Source organism: Bos indicus x Bos taurus, chromosome 10 (assembly GCF_003369695.1).
Source record: "Bos indicus x Bos taurus breed Angus x Brahman F1 hybrid chromosome 10, Bos_hybrid_MaternalHap_v2.0, whole genome shotgun sequence".
NCBI lineage: Eukaryota > Metazoa > Chordata > Mammalia > Artiodactyla > Bovidae > Bos > Bos indicus x Bos taurus.
The window spans coordinates 1,306,284-1,330,508 of NC_040085.1; the positions used below are offsets into that span (position 1 = coordinate 1,306,284).

General features: G+C 42.0%; 1 protein-coding gene across 1 annotated transcript in view; it reads left to right on the plus strand.

Annotated features, from left to right (window-relative positions):
* SV2C (synaptic vesicle glycoprotein 2C) overlaps nt 1-24,225 on the plus strand; it is a 216,828-nt gene that overhangs the window by 175,818 nt on the left and 16,785 nt on the right. Inside the window, exons 5-12 of the mRNA XM_027552910.1 lie at nt 5,841-5,974; nt 6,424-6,513; nt 10,963-11,073; nt 11,660-11,748; nt 17,041-17,199; nt 20,123-20,256; nt 21,764-21,967; nt 22,468-22,627. Coding sequence (XP_027408711.1) covers nt 5,841-5,974; nt 6,424-6,513; nt 10,963-11,073; nt 11,660-11,748; nt 17,041-17,199; nt 20,123-20,256; nt 21,764-21,967; nt 22,468-22,627 — 1,081 coding nt within the window. The remainder of the gene's footprint in view (nt 1-5,840; nt 5,975-6,423; nt 6,514-10,962; nt 11,074-11,659; nt 11,749-17,040; nt 17,200-20,122; nt 20,257-21,763; nt 21,968-22,467; nt 22,628-24,225) is intronic.

Sequence of the window (24,225 nt, forward strand, 5' to 3'; positions counted from 1 at the left end):
AGACAAGAAATTTGGCAAGAGCTCTTAAGAGAAGACTCCTTCGGATTGATACCTCTATCCCTTCTGTACTCCCTCTACCCTCTTTTTAGAACCTGTTCTAGCATGAATCATAATATTTATCATGTCTGTTAACACATTTGCCTCCTCTTTTGGACTCTGACTCATTGAGGGCAGGGAATAAGTGTTCGCTTCCACATCTCAGCACTGTGACTGGCACATAGAGGCACTCAATAAGAGTAAGAATGAATGAACAGAGAGTATATTAAGGTCTCACTAGACATCAGGGGAGTGCAAATTAAAACCATGATGAGATACTACTACACACATATAGAATGGCCCAAACTTACCCCTCTCCCCCAAAAAAACTAACAAAGAAGTGGTAGGAAGGGTGTGGAGCAGCTGGAACTCTCATACACTAGTGGCTTGGTTCACTTCAGTCGCTCAGTCATGTCCGACTCTTTGTAATCCCATGGACTGCAACACGTCAGGCCTCCCTGTCCATCACCAACTCCCGGAGCCTACTCAAACTCATGTCCATTGAGTTGGTGATGCCATCCAACCATCTTATCCTCTGTTGTCCCCTTCTCCTCCCACCTTTAATCTTTCCCAGCATCAGGGTCTTTTCCAATGAGTCAGCTCTTGGCATCAGGTGGCCAAAATATTGGAGTCTCAGCTTCAACATCAGTCCTTCCAAGTAACATCCAGGACTAATTTCCTTTAGGATGGACTGGTTGGATCTCCTTGCAGTCCAAGGGACTCTCAAGAGTCTTCTCCAACACCACAGTTGAAAAGCATCAACACTAGTGGTAGGAGGGCAAAATGGTACAGCCACTGTGGAAAATAGTTTGGCAATTTCTTATAAAGCTAAACTAATTAAATGACTGAATTTGCCTGCTCTTAGATATTTACCCAAGAGAAAGGGAAAACTTTGGAACACACAAAAACCCATCTGAAATATTTATAACAGCTTTATTTATAATCCCCTAAAAATGGAGAAATTCCAGTTGTCCTTCAGCTGGTGAGTGGGCAAACAAATGAAATATTCATACAATGAAATGTTACTGTGCAATGAAAAGGAGCAAGCTATTAATATGAGCAACAGTCTGCACAGATGCCTTATGCTAAGTGTGAGAAGCAAGATTTTAAAAGATGTGTATAATATAAATCCATTTATATGACATTGTGCAAAATTATAGGGATGGAGGACAGACCAGTGATTGCCAGGGCTTAGGCTTTGAGGAGGGGTTGACTCCAAAGGTATGACCTAAATCAAATCCCTAACGATTATACAGTGGAAGTGGGAAATAGATTTAAGAGACTAGATCTGATAGACGGAGTGCCTGATGAACTACGGATGGAGGTTTGTGACCTTGTACAGGAGACAGGGAGCAAGACCATCCCCAAGAAAAAGAAATGTAAAAAAGCAAAATGGCTGTCTGAGGAGGCCTTACAAAAAGCTGTGAAACGAAGAGAAGTGAAAAGCAAAGGAGAAAGGGAAAGATATACCCACTTGAATGCAGAGTTCCAAAGAATAACAAGGAGAGATAAGAAAGCCTTCCTCAGTGTTCAATGCAAAGAAATAGAGGAAAACAATAGAATGGGAAAGACTAGAGATCTCTTCAAGAAAATTAGAGATACCAAGGGAACATTTCATGCAAAGATGGGCTCAATAAAAGACAGAAATGGTATGGACCTAACAGAAGCAGAAGATATTAAGAAGAGGTGGCAAGAACACACAGAAGAACTGTACAAAAAAGAGCTTCACGACCAAGATCATCACGAAGGTATGATCACTCACACTCACCTAGAGCCAGACATCCTGGAATGTAAAGTCAAGAGGGCCTTAAGAAGCATCACTACAAACAAAGCTAATGGAGGTGATAGAATTCCAGTTGAGCTATTTTAAATCCTAAAAGATGATACTGTGAAAGTGCTGCACTCAATATGCCAGTAAATTTGGAAAACTCAGCAGTGGCCACAGGACTGGAGAAGGTCAGTTTTCATTCCAATCCCAAAGAAAGGCAATGCCAAAGAATGCTCAAACTATCGCACAATTGCACTCATCTCACATGCTAGTAAAGTAATGCTCAAAATTCTCCAAGCCAGGCTTCAGCAATATGTGAACTGTGAACTTCCAGATGTTCAAACTGGTTTTAGAAAAGGCAGAGGAACCAGAGATCAAATTGCCAACATCCGCTGGATCATGTAAAAAGCAAGAGAGTTCCAAAAAAAACACATCTATTTCTGCTTTTTTGACTATGCCAAAGCCTTTGACTGTGTGGATCACAATAAACTGTGGAAAATTCTGAAAGAGATGGGAATACCAGACCACCTGATCGCCTCTTGAGAAATCTGTATGCAGGTCAGGAAGCAACAGTTAGAACTGGACATGGAACAACAGACTGGTTCCAAATAGGAAAAGGAATACATCAAGGCTGTATGTTGTCACCCTGCTTATTTAACTTATATGCAGAGTACATCATGAGAAACGCTGGGCTGGAAGAAGCACAAGCTGGAATCAAGATTGCTGGGAGAAATATCAATAACCTCAGATATGCAGATGACACCACCCTTACGGCAGAAAGTGAAGAGGAACTAAAAAGCCTCTTGATGAAAGTGAAAGTGGAGAGTGAAAAAGTTGGCTTAAAGCTCAACATTCAGAAAACGAAGATCATGGCATCTGGTCCCATCACTTCATGGCAAATAGATGGGGAAAAAGTGGAAACAGTGGCTGACTTTATTTTTCTGGGCTCCAAAATCACTGCAGATGGTGATTGCAGCCATGAAATTAAAAGACGCCTGCTCCTTGGAAGGAAAGTTATGACCAACCCAGACAGCATATTGAAAAGCAGAGACATTACTTTGCCGACAAAGGTCCATCTAGTCAAGGCTATGGTTTTTCCAGTAGTCATGTATGGATGTGAGAGTTGGACTGTGAAGAAAGCTGAGTGCCAAAGAATTGATGCTTTTGAACTGTGGTGTTGGAGAAGACTCTTGAGAGTCCCTTGGACTGCACAGAGATTCAACCAGTCCATCCTAAAAGAGATCAGTCCTGGGTGTTCATTGGAGGGACTGATGCTGAAGCTAAAACTCCAATACTTTGGCCACTTGATGCGAAGAGCTGACTCATTTGAAAAGACCCTGATGCTGGGAAAGATTGAAGGCAGGAGGAAAAGGGGATGACAGAGGATGAGATGGTTGGATGGCATCACCGACTCAGTAGACATGGGTTTGGGTGAACTCCGGGAGTTGGTGATGGACAGGGAGGCCTGGCATGCTGCAGTTCATGGGATCACAAAGATCGGGCATGACTAAGCAACTGAACTGAACTGAACTGACTCCAAAGAGACAGCAGGAAGGAGTGTTTTGGGGTGATGGAACAGTTTGTATCCTGATTATGATGATGGATATATGATGCTGGCATTTATCATACTCACAGAACAATGTAGTTTAAAAAGTATGAATGAATTTTACTGGATACAAACTGCAAATTTAACTGAAAAAGTAAATCAGGGTTGTTGTTCTTTTTCAGTGCAGATTCAGAAAACAATGTTCAAAAGAAAACCTGAGTAATGTCTTAGTAGCCTTCAGTGATTCTGTATATGTTCATGTATACATACAGACACACAAAAAGGTATGCATGTGCATGAGTGTGTGTGTGCGTGCATTTGTTTAACAAATATTTAAAGAATACTTCCTATGGACTAGGACTTGCTAAAAGCACTGAAGAGATATTGATGAACAACAAAAGCAGAATTTCTTCTTTCACGGTGTGGAAAGGGATAGACAGTAAACAAATAAACAAATCAGTGAATACACAGCTTTACATAATGGTAAGTGCTGTAGAGACAATAAGACAGGCCTTGAGGATAAAAGTGGAATTGAGGGTTGGGGCCTCTCTGAAGAAATGGCCTTAAACTGAGACCTGGAAAGTCCAAAGGAAGCATCCACATGTGCAAATGCTCAGAGCAGTTCAGGCACAGAAATGTCAAATGCAAAGACCCTGAGGGGACTTCATTGAGGACAAGAAATACTGAACATTCTCTCACTTCAACACTCTCAGAAAGGCTGGCTGACGTACAGCCACCATCCTTTCAATGCAAGGCTGGGCTTCCTGGGAAGTAAGGCAAAGGCCTTAAAATAGACCTCAGCTTTGTGCCTTCAGAGAGCTGGCAGCATGTTGGTGAGATGGACCAAGGGAGCGAGGGAGCCAGCAGCAGGTGAGCTCAGAGACACACGGGGACCCGTTTCTGTGACTCCAGCCCTTTTGAAAAAGAATTCCTTTGTATGAAGCTCTCAGATCCAATGTGAAGTGAACATGGTATGTTTTCTTAGTTCCATCATAGAATTTCCTCTGTATTTTGGATATTTGAGACGTTTGAACTTCTGCTACAGAAAACATTGAGAGTAGACATCCCCTCCCATAGTTTACGATGTAGTTAATATAGCAGTCCACAGAGTCCTCATGTATTAAATTCCCAGAAAATGCTCATGAATCTAAGGCTGATGTCACATGTCATTGGTGTTTACATCATTTATCAACAAATTCCATGTCTAAGAGCGAGCACAGGCATGAGGACATGTGTGGTATAAGATTCCACCTCAAACCCCAGTGGAGAAGGTTCTGGTATATAACTTCAGCTGCCTGGCCTTGAGGAGCTCATGTCACCTTCAGAATCTCTCTTGGCCCCTGGGCAAACAGTGAATAATTACACTGCTCTCCAGGGGATGGAATGTAGACTCTCTGACTTTTGCTCACAGCAGCCTTCTAAATACCAAGCATTGCAAAAATTAGAATTTTGCCTCACCATAATTCATCTCTGCCACCATAAATCTCTGTTTTCAGTTAGATTTGATATGCTTCATTATTTCTCCTTTATAATCATGGTGGAATGTTGCTTTCAACCATCTTATATTCATTCGAATATTGGTTTTCTTTTAGTTCTTGAAGAGATTTCTGTTGGTATCCCATTTGCTTGTTTACATTATATTATAATAAGAAGCTAGTAATTTAAAATTCTCTTAATCTAGTGTATGGAATATGTGTGTGGAAGCTGGCAAATGCCAGTTCTTAATCTTTGTGCTGGTCAGCATGCTGGCAGGAAAGCAGTGACACCCTCAGCAGGAGTCACTGCAAAGAGCTGTGCAGGAGCAGTTAAGAGAAACACACACAAAATAATACAGCACCTTGGAGCTCATAGCGGAAGGGCCTCCTGTACTCACTTGCGCCTCAGAGGTCAGGAGGAGAGTGGGATTGCCAGAACCTGACAAGAGATGTGGTCCCATGAGAAGGTTCCCAGGGATGAGCACACCCACTGTCAAACCTCCATGCGACCAGGGGTAGGGGAGAAGGGAGGGAAGGGGAATAAATACCGTGAACCCTGATCCCACGCTCTGTTCTCCTGCCAGTGCTTCCTTCATCCAGCCCAGCTGGGAGCCAATGGACAAGGCAGCCAGTTGGTGTGGCCCACCGAGGGCCGGTTCCTGGCTTACAGCAGAGACAAGGGTCCAGAGTGATCTGAAGGAGCAGACAGGGGATACCCAGCCCGGGAGTCTGCTGGAGAAAGCACTGTCCCAAATTCACTGACCTTGGTCTTTGCAGTTTGTCCAGAAATATACTTGCACCTCCATCCCTAGCCCCAGCCCGCTTTGTTTGCAAGCCTTTCTTCTCAGCACTGTTATTGGCCATCTTCAAGATGAGCTGGTCACTGTGGCTAATGCCCAGATCAGCTCACTCTTCTGGACGTGGTAAGAGTTGACCATTCCAGCTTCCAGGTGTGGACGCTCGCAGTGGCGTGGGGTCCTCGCTCCCCCTCACCCCTCCCGTCTTCCTTCCCCAGGGTGGAGCTTCAGCATGGGGTCAGCCTACCAGTTCCACAGTTGGCGTGTGTTTGTCATCGTCTGCGCGCTCCCCTGTGCCTCCTCGGTGGTGGCCCTCACGTTCATGCCCGAAAGCCCACGGTTCTTGCTGGAGGTAACGTTCGTCATTACAAATACTCAAGGAAGTCAGAGACATTGAAACAAGTTCCTTTTAACCCTAGGAGAGTATGTTTGCCTCTTCAGGAGGTACATTTTTCCTTCCTACTACAGAACTATGGAGGGTTTGGTTTCATGGAGACATACTTTCAACAACCAGCAGGCGAAAAGGCTGCCTCATGGCCTGAAAGCGCTAATGTTCCTCCTCAAGCAAGTGGTTTCCCTCGTTGAAGAAAATGCGCCTTATTGTTTTATAAAGGAAACACTATTCCTTGAGCTGCTGCTGCACTCAGGGCATCCAGGTAGTCTGTGTTTCCAATGGGATGGACCTAAACCGTTTGCACTGTTGCACCCAATGGGATCTGACAATATCACATGGTGATCGGAAAATCGGGGAGCATGTGTGTTTCACCTCCTGGCCATTCACTGTCTACTCATATCTCTTAGATTGGAAAACACGATGAAGCCTGGATGATTCTGAAGTTAATTCACGACACAAACATGAGAGCACGGGGTCAGCCTGAGAAGGTCTTCACGGTGAGTACTGCTTCTCAGTGAATCCTCTATGCCAAAGGCCGAGAAACCTTTTCAGAAAAGGCCTGGTCGTAAATTCCCCTCTGGCTGCACCAACCACTCGTTTCTCAGTATCTCATACTTGCTGTTTTACCTGCTGCATGGCTGTTGTACGTGCTTTTACCTCTGCATGGAATGGTCTTCCATCCTCCAGTTACAAAATGTATTCTCAATGGGAAAACTCATCTAAACTAATAAAAAATTGAACGCATAGTATTTTTTGGAAAGAACAGTATTTTTTTTCTCAGAACCTCCACCAAAATAAAAAAGAGTGGTTTTTAAATCCTTTGATGTAGGCAACATGTAATTACGCCAAATGTCTAAGTTAGGTTTAAAGGTGATATAAGCAAAATATTCAATGTCTTATAAACAGTATCAGTTATAGTTCTTAAAATAAGTGAAATAGTTCCTGATTAAACAATCCCTTGACACTTATTGACTTGTTACATTTTTAATATGAAACAGATTTTTTGTAATATGAAGGTATAATTCAGTCTGGCCTCTGTCTAAATGATCACAGATTCTTAATTAATATAAATGTTTTCTGCAGTGTAATGGAGGAACAAAGGTAAATAATGGATGTCCACCATTGAGGACCTGGAATCCTTTGAGTGAACCCTTCTTTTGAGTAGATGCACTACAGAGAAAGAGTAAATTCAAGGATCATACGGCAAAAGGAATCTTGAGGTGTCATGTAGATACTCAATGTCACCTAACTCTTCTCAGCCGGTTGAGAATAAACCCTCTACCCAAGATTTCTGAGAAGGTGTCTCTGTAGAACCTCATTGTCCTGCTAACCTGCTTTTTCTTCCAGAAAGTCTGAGTTACCAAGTTCATTCATGATCATCCACATTAATATGACTGTATAAAGATTAGGTGGGAATAAGATTTGACCACTCTAAAAGAATGGGTCATTTCAATCATTTATATGTGACTTCCAAGGTCATTACAGGATTCTGCCATGACACATTTGATCTTTTTCTTATTATATCTACAACACGGCGAATTCACATGCCTTCCTCAAAGGTCTTCTTCCTGTGTACCTAATTTGAATACTGTTTTTCAGGACATTGTTTGCAGCAAACTCCTCTTTTAAGTTCATTCACATTCTCCTTAGCTGATCTCAGCTACTTCCCAGATCTTTTTCTCCAAATGGACAAACTGAGCTCCAGACATACATGTTGAAGGGCTTTGTGGCCATACTCCTGTGTACTAGAGGCCCTTCAAATTCTGAATTTCTAAATCTGAACTTCGCACCTGAAGAGTCTCCAAATCTCTTCTTTGTCCAAAGACTTATCAGCAAGTGCCACCAGCACCACCAAAACTAGACCCCTGAAAACTATCCTATTTCTTTCTTTCCTTTATCTCTATTATGTCCAAAAAATCCAGTATGTCTTATTATTCTCCATCCTAAATATCTCTCATCATTGTCTCTTACTTTCTACCCTTATTGCTGCTCATTTGGTTCATTCCTCCCTACTCACTGCCCTCTGCCCTTGCACCATTCTTCAGGAATCACAAAGATTCATTGTAGTTTCCAATACAGTCTTTTCTCTTACACCTCTGGATGTTTGCATGTGGTATTCCTCCCACTTGGAATGCCCTTCAAATCATTGATAACACATGGCAAATGACATACTTCTCCATAAGCTCCAGCTCAAATTCCACAGTCCATCAAGTCTTCTTTCTCACTCCCAGGTCAGCTTGGGTGTTCTGTACAGTATGTCTCTCCCATCTGATGTAGATTGCCACTGGGATACTTTCTAATTTTTATGGTAATTGCTTAGAGAGCACGATGCTTTATGATTGCATCTCCAGGGTCTATACCAGTCCTGGCTCCCATGGATGCCGATGAAAGAATGTACAAACAAACAAACATTAATGAGTGGAGAAGAAGCCTCTCAAAAGGAATATATTGAGTCAGAATGGCCTTCGTCAAAAAAAACACAAATAACAAATGTTGGTGAGAATGTGGAGAAAAGGGACCCTTTGTACATTGTTGGTGAGAAGAGTAAATTGGTGAAGACACAGTGGGAAACAGTAGGGAGATTCCTCAAAAAACTGAAAATAGAACCAGCATATGACCTAACAATCCCGCCCCTGGGTATACATCCCCCAAAAAACTCAAAAACGTTAATTTGAAAAGATACATGAACCCATGCAACCCATTGTTCACACCATTATTTATGATAGCCAAGATACAGAAGCAGTCTAGGTGTCCATTAGCAGATGAATGGATAAAGAAGATGATATCATAAACAGTAGAATATTACTCGGCCATAAAAAAGAATAAAATTTTGCCATTTACAGCAATATGGGTGAACTTGGAGGGCATTGTGCTAAATGAAATAATTCAGACAGAGAAAGACAAATACTGTGTACCACTTCTATGTGGAATCTAAAAAACACAGCAACCTAGTGAATGTAACAACACAGAAGTGGGCTCACAGGCATTCAGAACAAACTAGTGTTAGCAGTAGGGGGAAGCGGGGAGAGGAGAGGGGCAGTGAAGGCGCAGGAGAAAAAAAACAAATTATTATGGGATCATATGAAATCATTTGTGTGGAATTTTTGAAAATTGTAAAACATGATAGAATTCAATGAATCTTTCATTCAGGACAAAAAAAGAATTTGTTGTTCAGTCACTAAGTCATGTCCAAGAATTTGTTGTTCAGTCACTAAGTCATGTCTGACTCTTTGCGACCCCATGGACTGCCACATGCCAGGCTTCCATGTCCTCCGCTATCTCCTGGGACCTGCTCAAGTTCATGTCCATTGAGTCAGTGATGCTATCTTAAAAAAAAAAAAAAAAAAAAGGAATACCCGTGTGATTTAAAAAGAAAACAAAACTCTAAAGTGTCACAAAATAATGAATGGCTTGTAGCTGACCCTATTTGCAATCCTGCTTTTAACTCAGACATCATCGTCACTAAATACAGACATCTTTCTTTATATAGTCAGGGACAGGCTACTGCCCACCTGGTATAATTTGAAAGATACCGAGGGTCCTCAAATCACCTCTGTCAAAAGCCAGTCTTGGTACCTGGTTTTGTGCAGTAGAAGTACTGCTTCAGATGTTGGCAGTCTCTCCAGAAAGATCTATTCAGAAGTTATCCCTGGCAGGGATAGCGTGTGTGCACGTTTCTGTCCTCTCTCAGCTTTGTCAAAAGCAGGTAGATTATGACTAACAAGGGAAGATGGGATAGGTCCACAAAGGAAAAACGCTTCCCTTCCCCCTCCAACCCCACCTCTTTTCAGGCTTCATTCTGTGTGCTGAAGGTATTGCTTCTCCTGACTCTTGGCTCTTTTCCTTAGGAGAAGGAGGCTAGCTTAAGTCATGGATACAGGCTATACCTCCATCATTTGTTCCCCTTCTGTCACTGAAGAGTCAGTCTTGGTGCTTGCAACTTAAACTCAGTCATTGGACTTCACCTTCAGGTCGCCTGTGGGTATTTGCTGACTAGTCACTGTGGGCTTGGGCTTCCCAGGCGATGCTAGGGATAAAGAATCTGCCTGCTAACGCAGGAGACATGGGCTTGATCTCTGGGCCAGGAAGATCTCCTGGAGGAGGAAATGGCAGCCCACTTCGGTATTCTTGCCTGGGAAATCCTATGGACAGAGGAGCCTGGCAGGCTACAGTTCATGGGGTTGCAAAGAGTCAGACATGACTGAACACACACTATTTGGCTGTGAGAGAAGGAAGAAAGGGTCAAGAATGGAAGTTACATGGGAAAGCTCTAAGAACTCTGTTTAGGAGCCAAATTCATCAAGTAAGTAGGTTCCAAAGAAAAGTGTGTTCAGTCACTTTTGTCTAAGCAAAGTAGTTCTTAATCCACAAGTGACTCTATCTGGAGTTTTATCTGCTAGTGTGTGCCTTTTTTTTAAAGTTTATTTTATTGGAATGGAGTTGATTTACAATGTTGTTAATTTCTACTGTACAGCAAAGGGATTCATTACATGTATATGCATTCTTTATCGTGTTCTTTTCCATTATGGTTTTTCACAAGATACAGTTCCCTGTGCCGTACAGTAGGACTTTGTTGTTTATCCCTTCTCTTTGTCATAGTTTGCTAATCCCAAACTCTGAATCCTTCCCTCCCCCACCTCCCAATGTGTGCCTTTTGAGTCGTGACTCAGAGAAGGGCTTTTCGTTTCATTTAATTCCATTACTACTTACTCTTCCCCCTCTTCTTTATGGTATTCACCCTCTCATTCATTCTTTATTCTGTTCTCTTAGGTGCCTGTATACTGACACCAGTGGTCTCCTATTTATGGATACCTGCTTATGTATCAAACACCTGCTTCCTTTTGGTTGGCGTCAGCTTTCACTCCTTTTAAAAACAAATTGTAAGCCTAAACGCTACAACTTCAGAGACGAAAACTCAGCACTTTGCCCTCTGTTGCTCCTTACAGGTAAACAGAATCAAAACCCCAAGACAGATAGATGAACTGATTGAAATTGAGAGCGACACAGGAACATGGTTCAGGAGGTGCTCCGTTCGCATCCGCACAGAACTGTATGGAGTAAGTATCAAGCCCCTCTGACTCGCGGGCTCGCTTGTCGCTGGAGGTTAGTCAGAAACAGGGTTGGCAGAATCCACCCCGTGAGTGGGGCTCTTCCCCCTCCTGCCCAGGGCACCTGACTCCTGGTGTGGGACCAGGTAATGGGATTCCCTTGAGATCAGCGGGGTAGCCAAGATGTTGCTTTTTGGGGGGAGGGCAGGTGTTAAACAAGGAGTCCTACCAGTGATGGGTACACCAACATCTCGAGTTACTTTGTCTGTTGGAAGCTGATAAATACAAATTCCAGCATTTGGTGTCCTGTAGCCTTTAGCTTTGGAGAAGGCGATGGCACTCCACTTCAGTATTCTTGCCTGGAAAATCCCATGGATGGGGGAGCCTGGTGGGCTGCAGTCTATGGGGTCGCACAGAGTCGGACACGATTGAAGCGACTTAGCAGCAGCAGCAGCAGCCCTTAGCTTTTACACTTTAAGTCCAAATGAATCCAGCCCAAAGAAGAGGCAACAATTTTATAATTTGTCAGAGGGGGTTGGGAAGTAGAGTTGCCTAGGGACTGGCATAAGAAAACTAACTCTCTGATATTTTACAGATTTGGTTGACTTTTATGAGATGTTTCACCTACCCAGTCAGGGAAAATACCATAAAACTCACGATTGTGTGGTTCACGCTATCCTTTGGGTAAGTGGTCCTTACATTTTTGGCGAACAAAATCTTTAAATTTCCATACTATAACTCCCAAACTTGCTGCTTCCTTCTCTTATACTGTGTGATGCTATTAACTCTAGGATATTTTTTTTTCATTTTAGATTTGCTAACAGAGTTTTTATCAAGCAATCATTTTCTGTATGTTGTCATAAAGCTGGGATGGCAAAACCAACAGTGTTTGGAAAGTTCAATAAGACCAAGGATGATTTGCTCGCATAATTTCTCCACTCTCTCCTCATTGGCGGAGCTCCATCCCCGCTGGCCTCTTTGTTCTTCCTCCAATGTGCCAGAACTTTCTTGAACATGTCCCATCTCGGGTCTGTGCCCTGCCCTCAGACATGGACCAGCTCATTTCTCTCCTCCTTTGAGGCTTTCCTCCTATGCCACCTTCACAGTGATACTTCCCCAAATACCTTTTTAAAACTGCAGCTTCCCAGTCCCCCTTCAGATTCCCTGTCCCCTTCTCAGCTTTATTATTCCCCATTGTGCCTTCTATCATCTTCTAATAGACAAAAAGCTTTTTAATTCTGTAGGAATAAAGAAAGCTGTGTCTTCCTCCTCTGGAAGCTCTGTGAGAACAGAGATTTTAAACTGTTTTGCTCACTGATATATGGTCCTGGGACAAAATAAGTGCTCAATAAATAGTTGTCAGGGCTTCCCAGGGGGCTCAGTGCTAAAGAATCATCCTGCCAATGTGGGGGACAAATTTAAATGCAGAGTTCCAAAGAATAGCAAGGAGAGATAAGAAAAGACTTCTTCAGTGATCAGTGCAAAGAAATAGAGGAAAACAATAGAATGGAAAAGACTAGAGATCTCTTCAAGAAAATTAGATATACCAAGAGAATATTTCATGCAAAGATGGACACAATAAAGGACAGAAATGATATAGACCTATCAGAAGCAGAAGATATTAAGAAGAGGTGGCAAGAATATACAGAAAAACTATGCAAAAAAGATCCTCATGACCCGGATAACCACGATGGTGAGATCACTGACCTAGAGCCAGACATCCTGGAATGTGAAGTCAAGTGGGCCTTAGGAAGCATCACTACGAACAAAGCTAGTGGAGGTGATGGAATTCCAGTGGAGCTCTTTCAAATCCTCAAAGATGATGCTGTGAAAGTGCTGCAGTCAATGTGCCAGCAAATCTGGAAAATTCAACAGTGACCACAGTACTGAAAAAGATCAGTTTTCATTCCAATCCCAAAGAAAGGCAATGCCAAAGAATGTTCAAACTACAACACAATTGTACTTATCTCACATGCTAGCAAAGAAATGCTCAAAATTCTCCAAGCCAGGCTCCCACAGTATGTGAACTGTGAACTTCCAGATGTTCAAGCTGGTTTTAGAAAAGGCAGAGGAACCAGAGATCAAATTGCCAACATCCTTTGGATCATCTAAAAAGCAAGAGAGTTCTAGAAAAATATCTACTTCTGCTTTACTGACGATGCCAGAGCCTTTGACTGTGTGGATCACAACAAACTGTGGAAAATTCTGAAAGAGATGGGAATACCAGACCACCTGATCTGCCTCTTGAGAAATCTGTATGCAGGTCAAGAAGCAATAGTTAGAACTGGACATGGAACAACAGACTGGTTCCAAATTGGGAAACGAGTACGTCAAGGCTGTATATTGTCACCCTGCTTATTTAACTTATATGCAGAGTATATCATGCGAAATGCCATGCTGGATGAAGCACAAGCTGGAATCAAGATTGCCGGGAGAAATATCAATAACCTCAGATATGCAGATGACACTACCTTATGGCAGAAAGTGAAGAACTAAAGACCCTTTTGATGAAAATGAAATAGAAGAGTGAAAAAGTTGACTTAAAACTCAACATTCAAAAAACTTAAGATCATGGCATCCAGTCCCACCACTTCATGGCAAATAGATGGGGAAACAATGGAAAAGTGAGAGACTTTATTGAGGCTTGATTTATCCAAAATCACTGCAGATGGTGACTGCAGCCATGAAATTAAAAGGCACTTGCTCCTTGGAAGAAAAGCTATGACAAACCTAGACAGAATATTAAAAAGCAGAGACATTACTTTACCAACAAAGGTCCATCTAGTCAACGCTATTTTATTAGATGGTTTTTCTAGTAGTCATGTATGGATGCAAGAGTTGGACTATAAAGAAAGCTGAGCACCGAAGAATTGATGCTTTTGAACTTGTTGGAGAAATCTCTTGAGAGTCTCTTGGACCATAAGCAGATCAAACCAGTCAATCCTAAAGGAAATCAGACCTGAATATTCACTGGAAGGACTGATGTTGAAGCTGAAACTCCAATACTTTGGCCACCTGCTGAGAAGAACTGACTTATTGGATAAGACCCTGATGCTGGGAAAGACTGAAGGCGGGAGGAGAAGGGGACGACAGAGGATGAGATGGTTGGATGGCATCATCAACTCGATGGACATGAGTTTGAGTAGGCTCTGGGAGTTGGTGATGGACAGGGAAGCCTGGCATGCCACAGTCCATGGGGTGGCAAAGAGTCGGACAAGACTGAGCAACTGAACTGAACTGAATGCAGAAGTCAAGGAGATGCAAGTTCAGTCCCTGGGTCAGGAAGATTCCCTGGAGGGGAAAATGGCAACCCACCCCAGTATTCTTGTCTAGAGAATCCCACAGACAGAGGAGCCTGGCAGGCTACACTCCATAGGGTCGCAGAGAGTGGACACAACTGAAGCGACTTAGCATGGACGCATGCAAGTTTCTACTATATGCTAAACACTGGCTAGATCCAAAGAAAAAGCAGAACAAATGTCTTGCTCTTGAAATATGAAGAGTTACAGGATAATATCTATGATTTCTTTTGTTTACTTACCTGTTATTGACCACATTTTAAGCTTTATAATTTCCTTATAAAGTCCCTGAAACTTCACACAATGTGTAGCATTCAGTGGCTATCCAGTAAACACTGGCTGAAGAAATGGAACGTAGCAGAAACTCCTCCATGTTATTGATGATGAATGTTCCAGGGTGTCATGCTTCCCTCATTGTTGACATTTTTGAAGATTTACATCCTCTGGATACAAATAGAGAGCCCTGCAGAGTTGCTGCCTCCAGAGTCATTTCATATTCAGTGGCCACCACTCATACCCCTGCAGTAATTATTTCATGATATGTGAAGACAAGAGGCTGGAATCTATGGAATCCTGAGGCAGAGATGGTTCAGGAATCCTGTTGACAATGCTGATGATAAAAACGACTTAGCCTTTTGAGCACTCGCTATGTGCTGGGTATTTTGCATTTCATTTAATCCAAGCAGTTACCCGGGGAGGTGGTTACTCTCATCATTCTGATATTAGAGATGGCAGGTAACTGATGCTTTGATAACTTGCCCAAGATCCCATGGCTGGTAAGTGGCAAGGCCAGGATTCTAAACCTAGCTTGTCTATATGCACAAGTGATTCTCATAACCACTTCTTCCGCTGTGTAGCTCAGTGTAACTGGGGATAAATCAGAGCAGTGGTTCTCAAACTTGAGTATCAGAAGAGTTCCTTGGAGGACTCCACCCCACAGTTTCTGATTCAGCAGGTCTGGATGAGGCCCGAGGGTCTGCATTTCTAACAAGTTCCCAGGTGATTCTGATGGTGCTGGTCCAGAGACCCTGCTTTGGGTGGGAAGCACCAGTTTAGAGCCGCATTGTCCAGTGAAGATATAACATCAGCCACGTGCATCATTTTAAATGTCCTGGCGGTCACATTTAAAAAGGGGTGGAAAAAAAGGAAAAGGAAACTGGTGAAACAAACTTTAATAATATATCTTATTTTACTTGTTTTGTCCAAAATGTTATCATTTCTTGACATTTAATCAATACGATTAATGACCTAATTTTACATTTTTCCCATACATATGTCTCATCTGGACTGGTCACATTTAACTGCTCATACCTGTGGTTAGTGGCTACTGCTTTGAAGATCATGGCAGCGTGGCTTAGCTGTAACCTGTTAGAATAACATACTACCAGCGAGAGGTAGAAAGTGGGCAATAACCTGGCTTTTCCAATAAATACTTAAATGGCCTTTTTCCCAGCCTTGAACCTTGAGGGCATGGGCTCTGCCCCCAGGCTAACAGGACCACAGTAGTGAAGGAACCAAGAAAAATCATCCGTTAATAAAGAGGTCATTCTCTAAGGGCCCTCACAGTTTGGGGACCCCAGGAGTTTGTAGCTAGAGACTAGGAGATAGGATTCTTCAGTGCAGCCTGAGGGGATGAGGAGAAACCTCTGGGCCAGGATATGCCTGTGTAGGATAGAATTCTTACACATGTCTCTTTCCCAAGGAGAGACTCAGGACCTGAGATTCTCCAGGGAAACCCAGGCCATCCCTCTAGCTTGATTCTTGCAGACCTGTGATGAGGAAGGGCCAATGAGATTCCTATTTGATGACCCATAATGCTAAGGGACGGGGGTGGGGGTAGGGGGAGTGGGGCACAGTCCTAATTAGCAGTGCTTCTCCAGGAACCACTACCTCTCTGAAAATAGCAGGGAGATGGTCATGGCCACTAGAGTGCCGGCACCTTTAGAGACACCTTTATAGCATGCACCCACTGGGTCTCCAGGTGACGGCCATGGCCACAGCTCCGGCAGCAGCTCCAGGTGAAGTGACGGGAAAAGATGGTTTCTCTGTGATATGGAATCCTGAAATGTGATCATTCTTTAAAAAGGATCAAGCTCTGAGCCTTTGGAGTGGGAGCATTGACTCCAAGACTCTAGACTCTAGGGAGTATCAAACAGTGAGAACTCACACAAAGGAAACCATTTAGATACAAGACCAGGCATCACCCAACCAACAGAGGCATCCTGTGCAGGATGCCTCATCTAAACAACAAACAAAGCAAAAATATAAACCCAATCATCAGCAGACAGGATTACCACCTCACTCGGCCTTGCCCATCAGAGGAAAAACAAACAAATGAAAAAAACCCAGCACAAATCTCACCCAATACGAAGCTTACACAAACCACTGGACCAATCTTAGGAGAGCACAAACCAAAAGGAAGAAAGAATTCAACCTTGAAGGCTGGGAAAAGGAGACCTCAAACACAATAAGTTAAATAATAATAATAATAATGAAAAGACAGAGAAATACTACACAAATGAAGGAACAAACTAGAAACACAGAAGTCCAAAAAAAAAAAAATGAAGAGGAAAATAGACAAACTACCTGAAAAAGAATTCAGAATAATGATAGTAAAGATGATCAAAACCCTTGAAAGCAAACACCTTTACAAACTCACATTTCTTTGTCTTTGCAGGTACTACGGATTATCTGTTTGGTTCCCCGATGTCATTAAACATCTGCAGTCGAATGTGTTGAAAAATGTAGATGAACCAAAAGTGAAATTTTCAAATGCAACTATTAACTTTACAATGGCAAATCAGATTATTACCGGAATGGAATGTGACAATGGCAGGTCCAGAAACTTTTAAATCATTTAATCCTACCTCATCTTAAAAATGTATTTCTTATTTGCCTTCATAACACTAAAATATGCGTATGCACAATTTTTTTTCAGTTTGTACATGTAGTCATTTTCAGACTGAATTCAAATGCTTCCAAATGCCCTTTAAAGAAAAGATACACGTATATCAGTGAATTCACTTAAATTACTTCTTAAACTGAGCTACTTCCCATTTGTAAAGGAGTGAAATTGACTGGTATGAAAACAAAATTCAGAGAGGCCCTGGAAAGCGAGCAAAATAAGTTATGGAAGGGAAGAGTAAGGATTATGAGAAAACAGGTTATAGTGTTATTTAACTCAAAGAGGAAATCTGACATGTAATTTCACGCCTGTTCTTTGTCTCTGGAAAAGGGGGCTGCTACTCTTCAGAATTCCTCCCTTCTCCACTATGCTGGTTCAAGAATTGGGGTTAAGTTGTATCAGAGAAAGTTTCAGTTAAAGAATTGGAATGATTTTCCAAAGTTAAGGGCTTTAAAAATAGAAGATAAGTTAGCAAAGGACATTTTTGAGTATGGAGTGTGGAACTCCTCGTGATGAGGAGGAAGAACTGATTCAAGAAATGGTCTGGTTTATTTTTTTGGAGATGGAAAAGGACAGACAAGGCCCTTGTTTCTACCCATTATTTATCTGAGCAAATGGTTGCTGGTATGACTTTCTGTTGGTTTACATCATTCTTAGGAAATCCTCCCAATTTAAAAAGAGATCAAAGTAAAAATCAAACATAATTGATAAAAGTTTCTCTGGGCAAAAACCAGTTTGGAAAGATGAAAATTAATTCTGTGGGATGCTTATGGTTTGTGTAATGAAAAGGAGAGTTACCAACTAGGAGGTAGCTATATGGATTGGCAATTCACTGGGAGGCCTGATCCACAGAGGATCACCTTTACTCTCCCTCCCAAAATACTGACTTGAATCTGTACTTGTTTTTCTACAGAAATCTTGGAGTCAAGTGCTCTAGAATTCTAGGTTGAAAATTGACTTCATTATTTAAAAATTATTGTAATCCCATTAGAAATTTCTAGTATGTCATATTTAAAAAAAAATATGACAGTATGGTCATATGGTCTCCAATATGGTCAATCATGGAGAAATTCTTTACTTTGGCAATGTAATGATTAATAATTTTAATAACATTAAAATCCTTGTAAAGCCCATAAGTTTATTTTAGAAGGTGATAGAAAAAAGTTTTTTTGTCTTTCATGGAAATTTGAAATACCACTAACTAACTCAGTTTTTAAAAATAGTTTTCCTGTTCAGCCTTCTAAAATGGCAATTCTTCGTGTACTGATAAGGAGTGGCCTCTGAAGTAGACTCTGAGGAGAACAAAGCAAAGTGTAGAGTAGTGTCTGCAGAGCGCTCCCTGAAGAGCATACGAGCAAATGACAATAGTGGTCCTCTCTGGGAAAAAGAACTGGGTAGCTTGAGGATGGGAGGGCAAAGACTTACTTTTTCCTTTTTGAACATTTTGAATTGTTCTCCATGTGTGTTCTATGCAGATAGCATCCCCTGGGGGGAGGAAAAATTGTTTCCCCTTTCCAAATGCAGTTTCACTTCAGAAAATTAGTGATCTTCTTAAAATGTGCCATGATTTACCCTCCTTCTGTAGATAGATTTATGGCTTAGGCGATCTTCCTCTGAACTCCTAGAGTAGGGGGTGAATGTTTTATGGAGGTTGGTCTCGTAGGCACTTAGCGCATTCTGAGCTGACAAATGCAGTCTGGCATTAGAGTGAGGATAATTTTTAAAATCTCAATAGTAAATTACTTTTAAGTCATCTTCCTTGCCTAAGAGGATTGGTCCCTTTCTGCCCTAACAACACTGGTATATGGTGTATTAACTTCTTCCCCAGTTGAATAAGCATTTTCCTCTCAATGACTGGTGAAGGATACATTCACAGTCTCTTAATACATTACCAAGACACATTGATAGATATGTATACATGTCTCCCAAGGGTCTTTATCAACACTTAATATCTGAACCATAAACTCTTCTAAGATGTCAGAATGATTGTGACTATTATCATCTCCACCTTCCCTCTTGCATCACCCAAAATGAATCAGAGCAAGTTTCATCATTCTACCATTTCCAAAAATAGGCTGAGCTATGGTCATTCAGCTTGGTTTGAGGAACACCTCTTGGCACTGAGAAGAAAAATATTCTTGGAAATGACTGTGAGCAATAAGTTTCTTGACCCTTGAGATAATCATTCGTCACATAAGTGATTCTCCCATCCTCTCTTTAAGATAATTGGAAGTCCCTACACTAGAATAAAGAGTCTTCAGGTTATCAGCTTTGGAAATAAAAGTAAGCATGGGAACACATGCTCAAGTTACAGCTGTTAACCCCAAATAGAGAATTTTCAAATAAAGGCATATGTGAAGGAGCAAGAGGGAGGATAGGATTAAAAAACAAAGAATCGGTAGCCACAGGTAATCTCCAAGCTCAATGCCTTCAACTGTATACCCCACAAACACCCTTTTACCAACATTGCTGAAGCCTACATGAAGTTATTTTGGATGCCATCTCTTTTTCTGGTGGAAAATAATATTGGGAGCAATGAGATAGTCAAAAGGACAGGCTCCATGAGGAAGAGGGGGGAGAGCTAAGAGTGTAGAAAACCCAGAAGCCACTGTCCTTTTTAATTAAGAGAGTCCATAGTGGAACCTCAGGTAACCCTCTTCAGTATTCTTTCCTGGAGAGCCCCATGGACAGAGGAGCCTGGTGGGCTAAAGACCATCGTGTCGCAGAGTCAGACATGACTGAAGCGATTTAGCACAGCCCGTAGGGGAACATCACATCTCTAAATCTGTTTGACTTAACTTTGTACCCTGATAGACACAATCATTGACATGAATTTTTTGTGTGTGTTGGACAGATTTGCAGGGATCAGGTTCAAATCCATAACTTTCGAAAATTCAGTTTTTAAGTCCTGCACCTTTGAGGATGTGACTTCAGTCAACACCTACTTCAAGAACTGCACATTTATTGAAACCGTTTTTAACAAAACAGGTAGGTGTGCCACTTAACCCTGCCTGGGTCCTCTTCACAGCCCTGGCTCTTGGCAGAGACGTGATACCTATTTGGTGATAGGTGTGGGCAGACGCTTATGGGGGAAGTGAATGTTAAAGTATAAATGAACAAACTCCCTCCATCAGGTTGGATCAAAGCTGAGCTTGTAGTGACTGTTTTTGTCGTATTTAATGCAGATGGAACAGGCTGAGCTCAAAGTTGGCAAAAAATAATAATAATAATAATCCTGTGGTGAATAATTTTTAAAGCAGAGAATTAACCTGTAGTCATTTGACAGTCTTGATTTCAAACTCTGCTGTTAGCTTAAGTGAGCTGGCCTGAACTACAGTCTACAGAGATGGACAGTACATGCTCAGTCACATACAGTCTTTTAATTCAATCCACTTAATGGAGTCTAGGAAACATCCCAGGGAAAAAGTTGAGGGAAGCAAACATTGACTGAACACTGACTATATGCTGGTTCCTACCTCAGGTTATTAGACACTCACTGTCCTGTTTAATTTTCACGATAGCTGAAGCTTCAAAAACTGCAGTAATTTGGCCACAGTTGTTCAGCTGGTCACAGCTGACATATGAGCCCAGGCTCGTCTGATCGCACAGCCCTGCTCTATCACCCCACACATTGGTCGCTCTGTCCCATGAGGTCAAAATAATGGCCCAACACCAGCAGAAGGACCAGCGCCACTTTGTTACCAGCCCTGGCTTCTTGATGCTCAGACAGGAGCCACCTCTGCCTAGCTCCAAGTGAGGATGGGGTCAGGGTTCTTAGGATTTGTTTAAACAGTGGTCCCTCACTGTCTTCCAACCCATTCAACCTCAGGAGACCAGCTTTTTAGGCCGATTTTGATCAGCGAGGATAACTGTTTTGATCCTCGTTACCTTTCAGCAGAACCCACCATCATCTGCAACGCCTTTTGGCTAGATCCAAGTTCAGGACAAAAATCAGCAGTGAATGCTGGTGACTGTCCAATGAGACCAACTCTGGTTCCTCCGTGGGTTCTTTCATTTAAACCTTCACTTGCAAATTCAGCCTCAAGGACCCAAGGGAAGTCCTTTTTCTTCTCACTGCCTCAGAGCCCTATAAAATGGCAGTAGTAAGGCTGATTCATGCACATTTTAGAACAAATTATTTTTGTAATTGTAGTGTAAAAGCTATTAGTACTCTAATGATGGTCCTTACGTAACATGATAATTAGAACAAAGTAACAACATAAAGGAGTCAGCAAGCAGTATAATTAGCAATGACCAACCATAAGAAATCAGAATAATTGGACTTAATTTATTCCTTTATGCAATAAAGGGATTCCTTCCTTCAGCTGCATTGGGACCCTGTAACCCAGGGTACTTGACTAGACCCTGTGCCTTGGCCAGCTCTGAAACCCTCAGGGAGCTTCCAATACCATGGTTTTTTTCTGAATTCTTGGCAAGCTTGCTCATATGGGTGTGCCAGCCTGATGCACTGAACTGTCTTTCTTTGTGTCCGCAGATTTTGAGCCATATAAATTCATTAACTGCAGATTTCAAAACAGCACATTTTTGTACAACAAGACAGGATGCCAGTTTACCTTTGATGATGACTATAGTGCCTACTGGATTTATTTTGTCAACTTCCTGGGGACACTGGCAGTGTTGCCAGGGAACATCGTGTCTGCTCTCCTGATGGACAGAATTGGGCGCTTAACGATGCTAGGTATGTGCTTGGCTTCGTGTAAAACAGAGGAGCTGCCCTTGCGATCTAGAGGGAGCCTGTCTCCTGCTACCCTCCCCACCCCCCTAGGATTTGCATCCCACAGAAATGAGGAGAAATTTCCTAAGACCTTTCATTAAGACTAAATTTTAGTAAAAAAAAAAAAATATATATATATATATATATATATGTCTAATTACATCTCATTTGAACCACTTCTGTGAGTTAACAGACTGAAAAACTAATTATGTGTGACTAATGTCTATTCTTCTACTTAGGTAGCTGAGTAATTGGTGATGTGTGTTTCATGCTTGCTGTGTTCAGAAGGTAGTTGAGAGGTAAAGCTTATATACAGATAAATGTACCGGTAGCTGAGCTTTTTGAACCCAGAGTGCAGTTTCCTCTTGGGATTCAGTTTTGCTGTGAGATCTCAGAGAACCAGGGGTCCTTGCTCTACTGAGATAACAGGAAACACCCCCACCTTTTGTCTGCTACGTTGGCAGGTGGCTCTATGGTGCTTTCGGGGATCAGTTGTTTCTTCCTGTGGTTTGGCACCAGCGAATCCATGATGATAGGCATGCTGTGTCTGTACAATGGGCTGACCATCTCGGCATGGAACTCTCTTGATGTGGTCACCGTGGAGCTGTACCCTACAGATCGGAGGTATGTTGAAATGGGCCTCCAGCAAGAGGTGCTCTGAGCCCCATGGGACCACTGAAAATCAGCCAAACTGTCATTTCCTCCCCAAAGCGAAATTCCAAAGAAAAAAAATCTGGCTTATGAAGTTGTAGGTTCTATTCATGTCTTTCATTTATTCTTCATTTTTTAATAAGGCCAAACATGATTTCTTCTTCATTGACTATTACACTCAGTACCATAAAAATGTTATTACTTTGAAAACAGTTTGTAGATTAGTTTCACAATTTGAAAACATTCCTGGGGATTCATGATGATTGCTGAGAAGGGAAAGTCATGAATTCAGTGCTAAATATTACGTTGGAATAGTTACAATGGAAATTGTTCCCAGATCTTTACAGCTTTATTTTATTTACAGCTAGATATTTTTATAGCAATATATGTATTATATAGTTAACTATATGTAATATGTGTATTATATAGTTAAACATATATTCAGTATTAGCATTAATATATATACTAAATATTATAGTTACATTTAACTATAATGTGGTATGGGAAAATCAGGTTTGCCTAGGAACTGTGAAGGCTTTTGAGTATACATGAGTATTTAATTTATTAGACATTAATAACACATTGAAGTAACACTTTGAGTATTTGTTTTATTTTTATTTATTTTGGCTGTGCTGGGTCTTTGTTGCTGCACAGGCTTTTCTCTAGTTAGGGGGTTGGGGGCGCTCTCCAGTTACAGGCAGTGAGGGCAGCTAGAGAGTGCAGTGCACGGGCTGCTCATTGCGGAGGCTTCTCTTGCTGGGGAACATGGGCTGGAGGGCTCGCAGGCTTCAGCACTGCAGCACGTGGGTTTCGTAGCCACAGTTCCCGGGCTCTCGAGCACAGGCTCAGCACTGGTGGCACCTGGGCTTGGTAGCTTCGATGCTCGTGGGATCTTCCCAGATTAGGGATTGAAGCCATGTCTCCTGCATCGGTAGGTGGATTGGTTACCACTGAGCCACCAAGGAAGCTCTGAAGTTTTTTTTTTTAAACCTGATTGTGTTTTTGAGGTATAGTTGATGTTAAGTATAAAAGTTTCAGATGTACAACATAGTGACTCACAACTTTTAAAGGCTATATCCATTTATAGTTGTTAGAAGATATTGGCTATATTCCATGTGTTATGCAATAGGTCCTTGCAGCTGGTTTATTTTATACATCTACTCATATATTTTAAAAAGAACATGTTGGGGAATATAGTAGCTAGCAGGAGTTACTCGGGCAATGAAGCCAGTGAAGAGAGTTAACCATGACCATGACTTAGCTTGCTGGCTATGAGGAAGATACAGTGAAGCAGGGAGGGATCAGCTGCAAGAGCCTCTGTGGACCCCTCATTGGTCCTGAGAAGGTCTTTACCTCATGTTTGCAAATGCCTAGATGAGCTCTGCATTAAGGCAACACGGAGAGGTCTCCAGAACACACCTCTTGACCTTGCTGGTCTGTTGAAGGGAAGCCCAACACATTTCCAGTGACCACAAAAAGATCACCATTAGAATATAATTACGCGTCTGTTCCCAAAATGGAGACATGAAGACTCTGCACTTCATATCATAAAAAGGACAAAACAGGAGGGC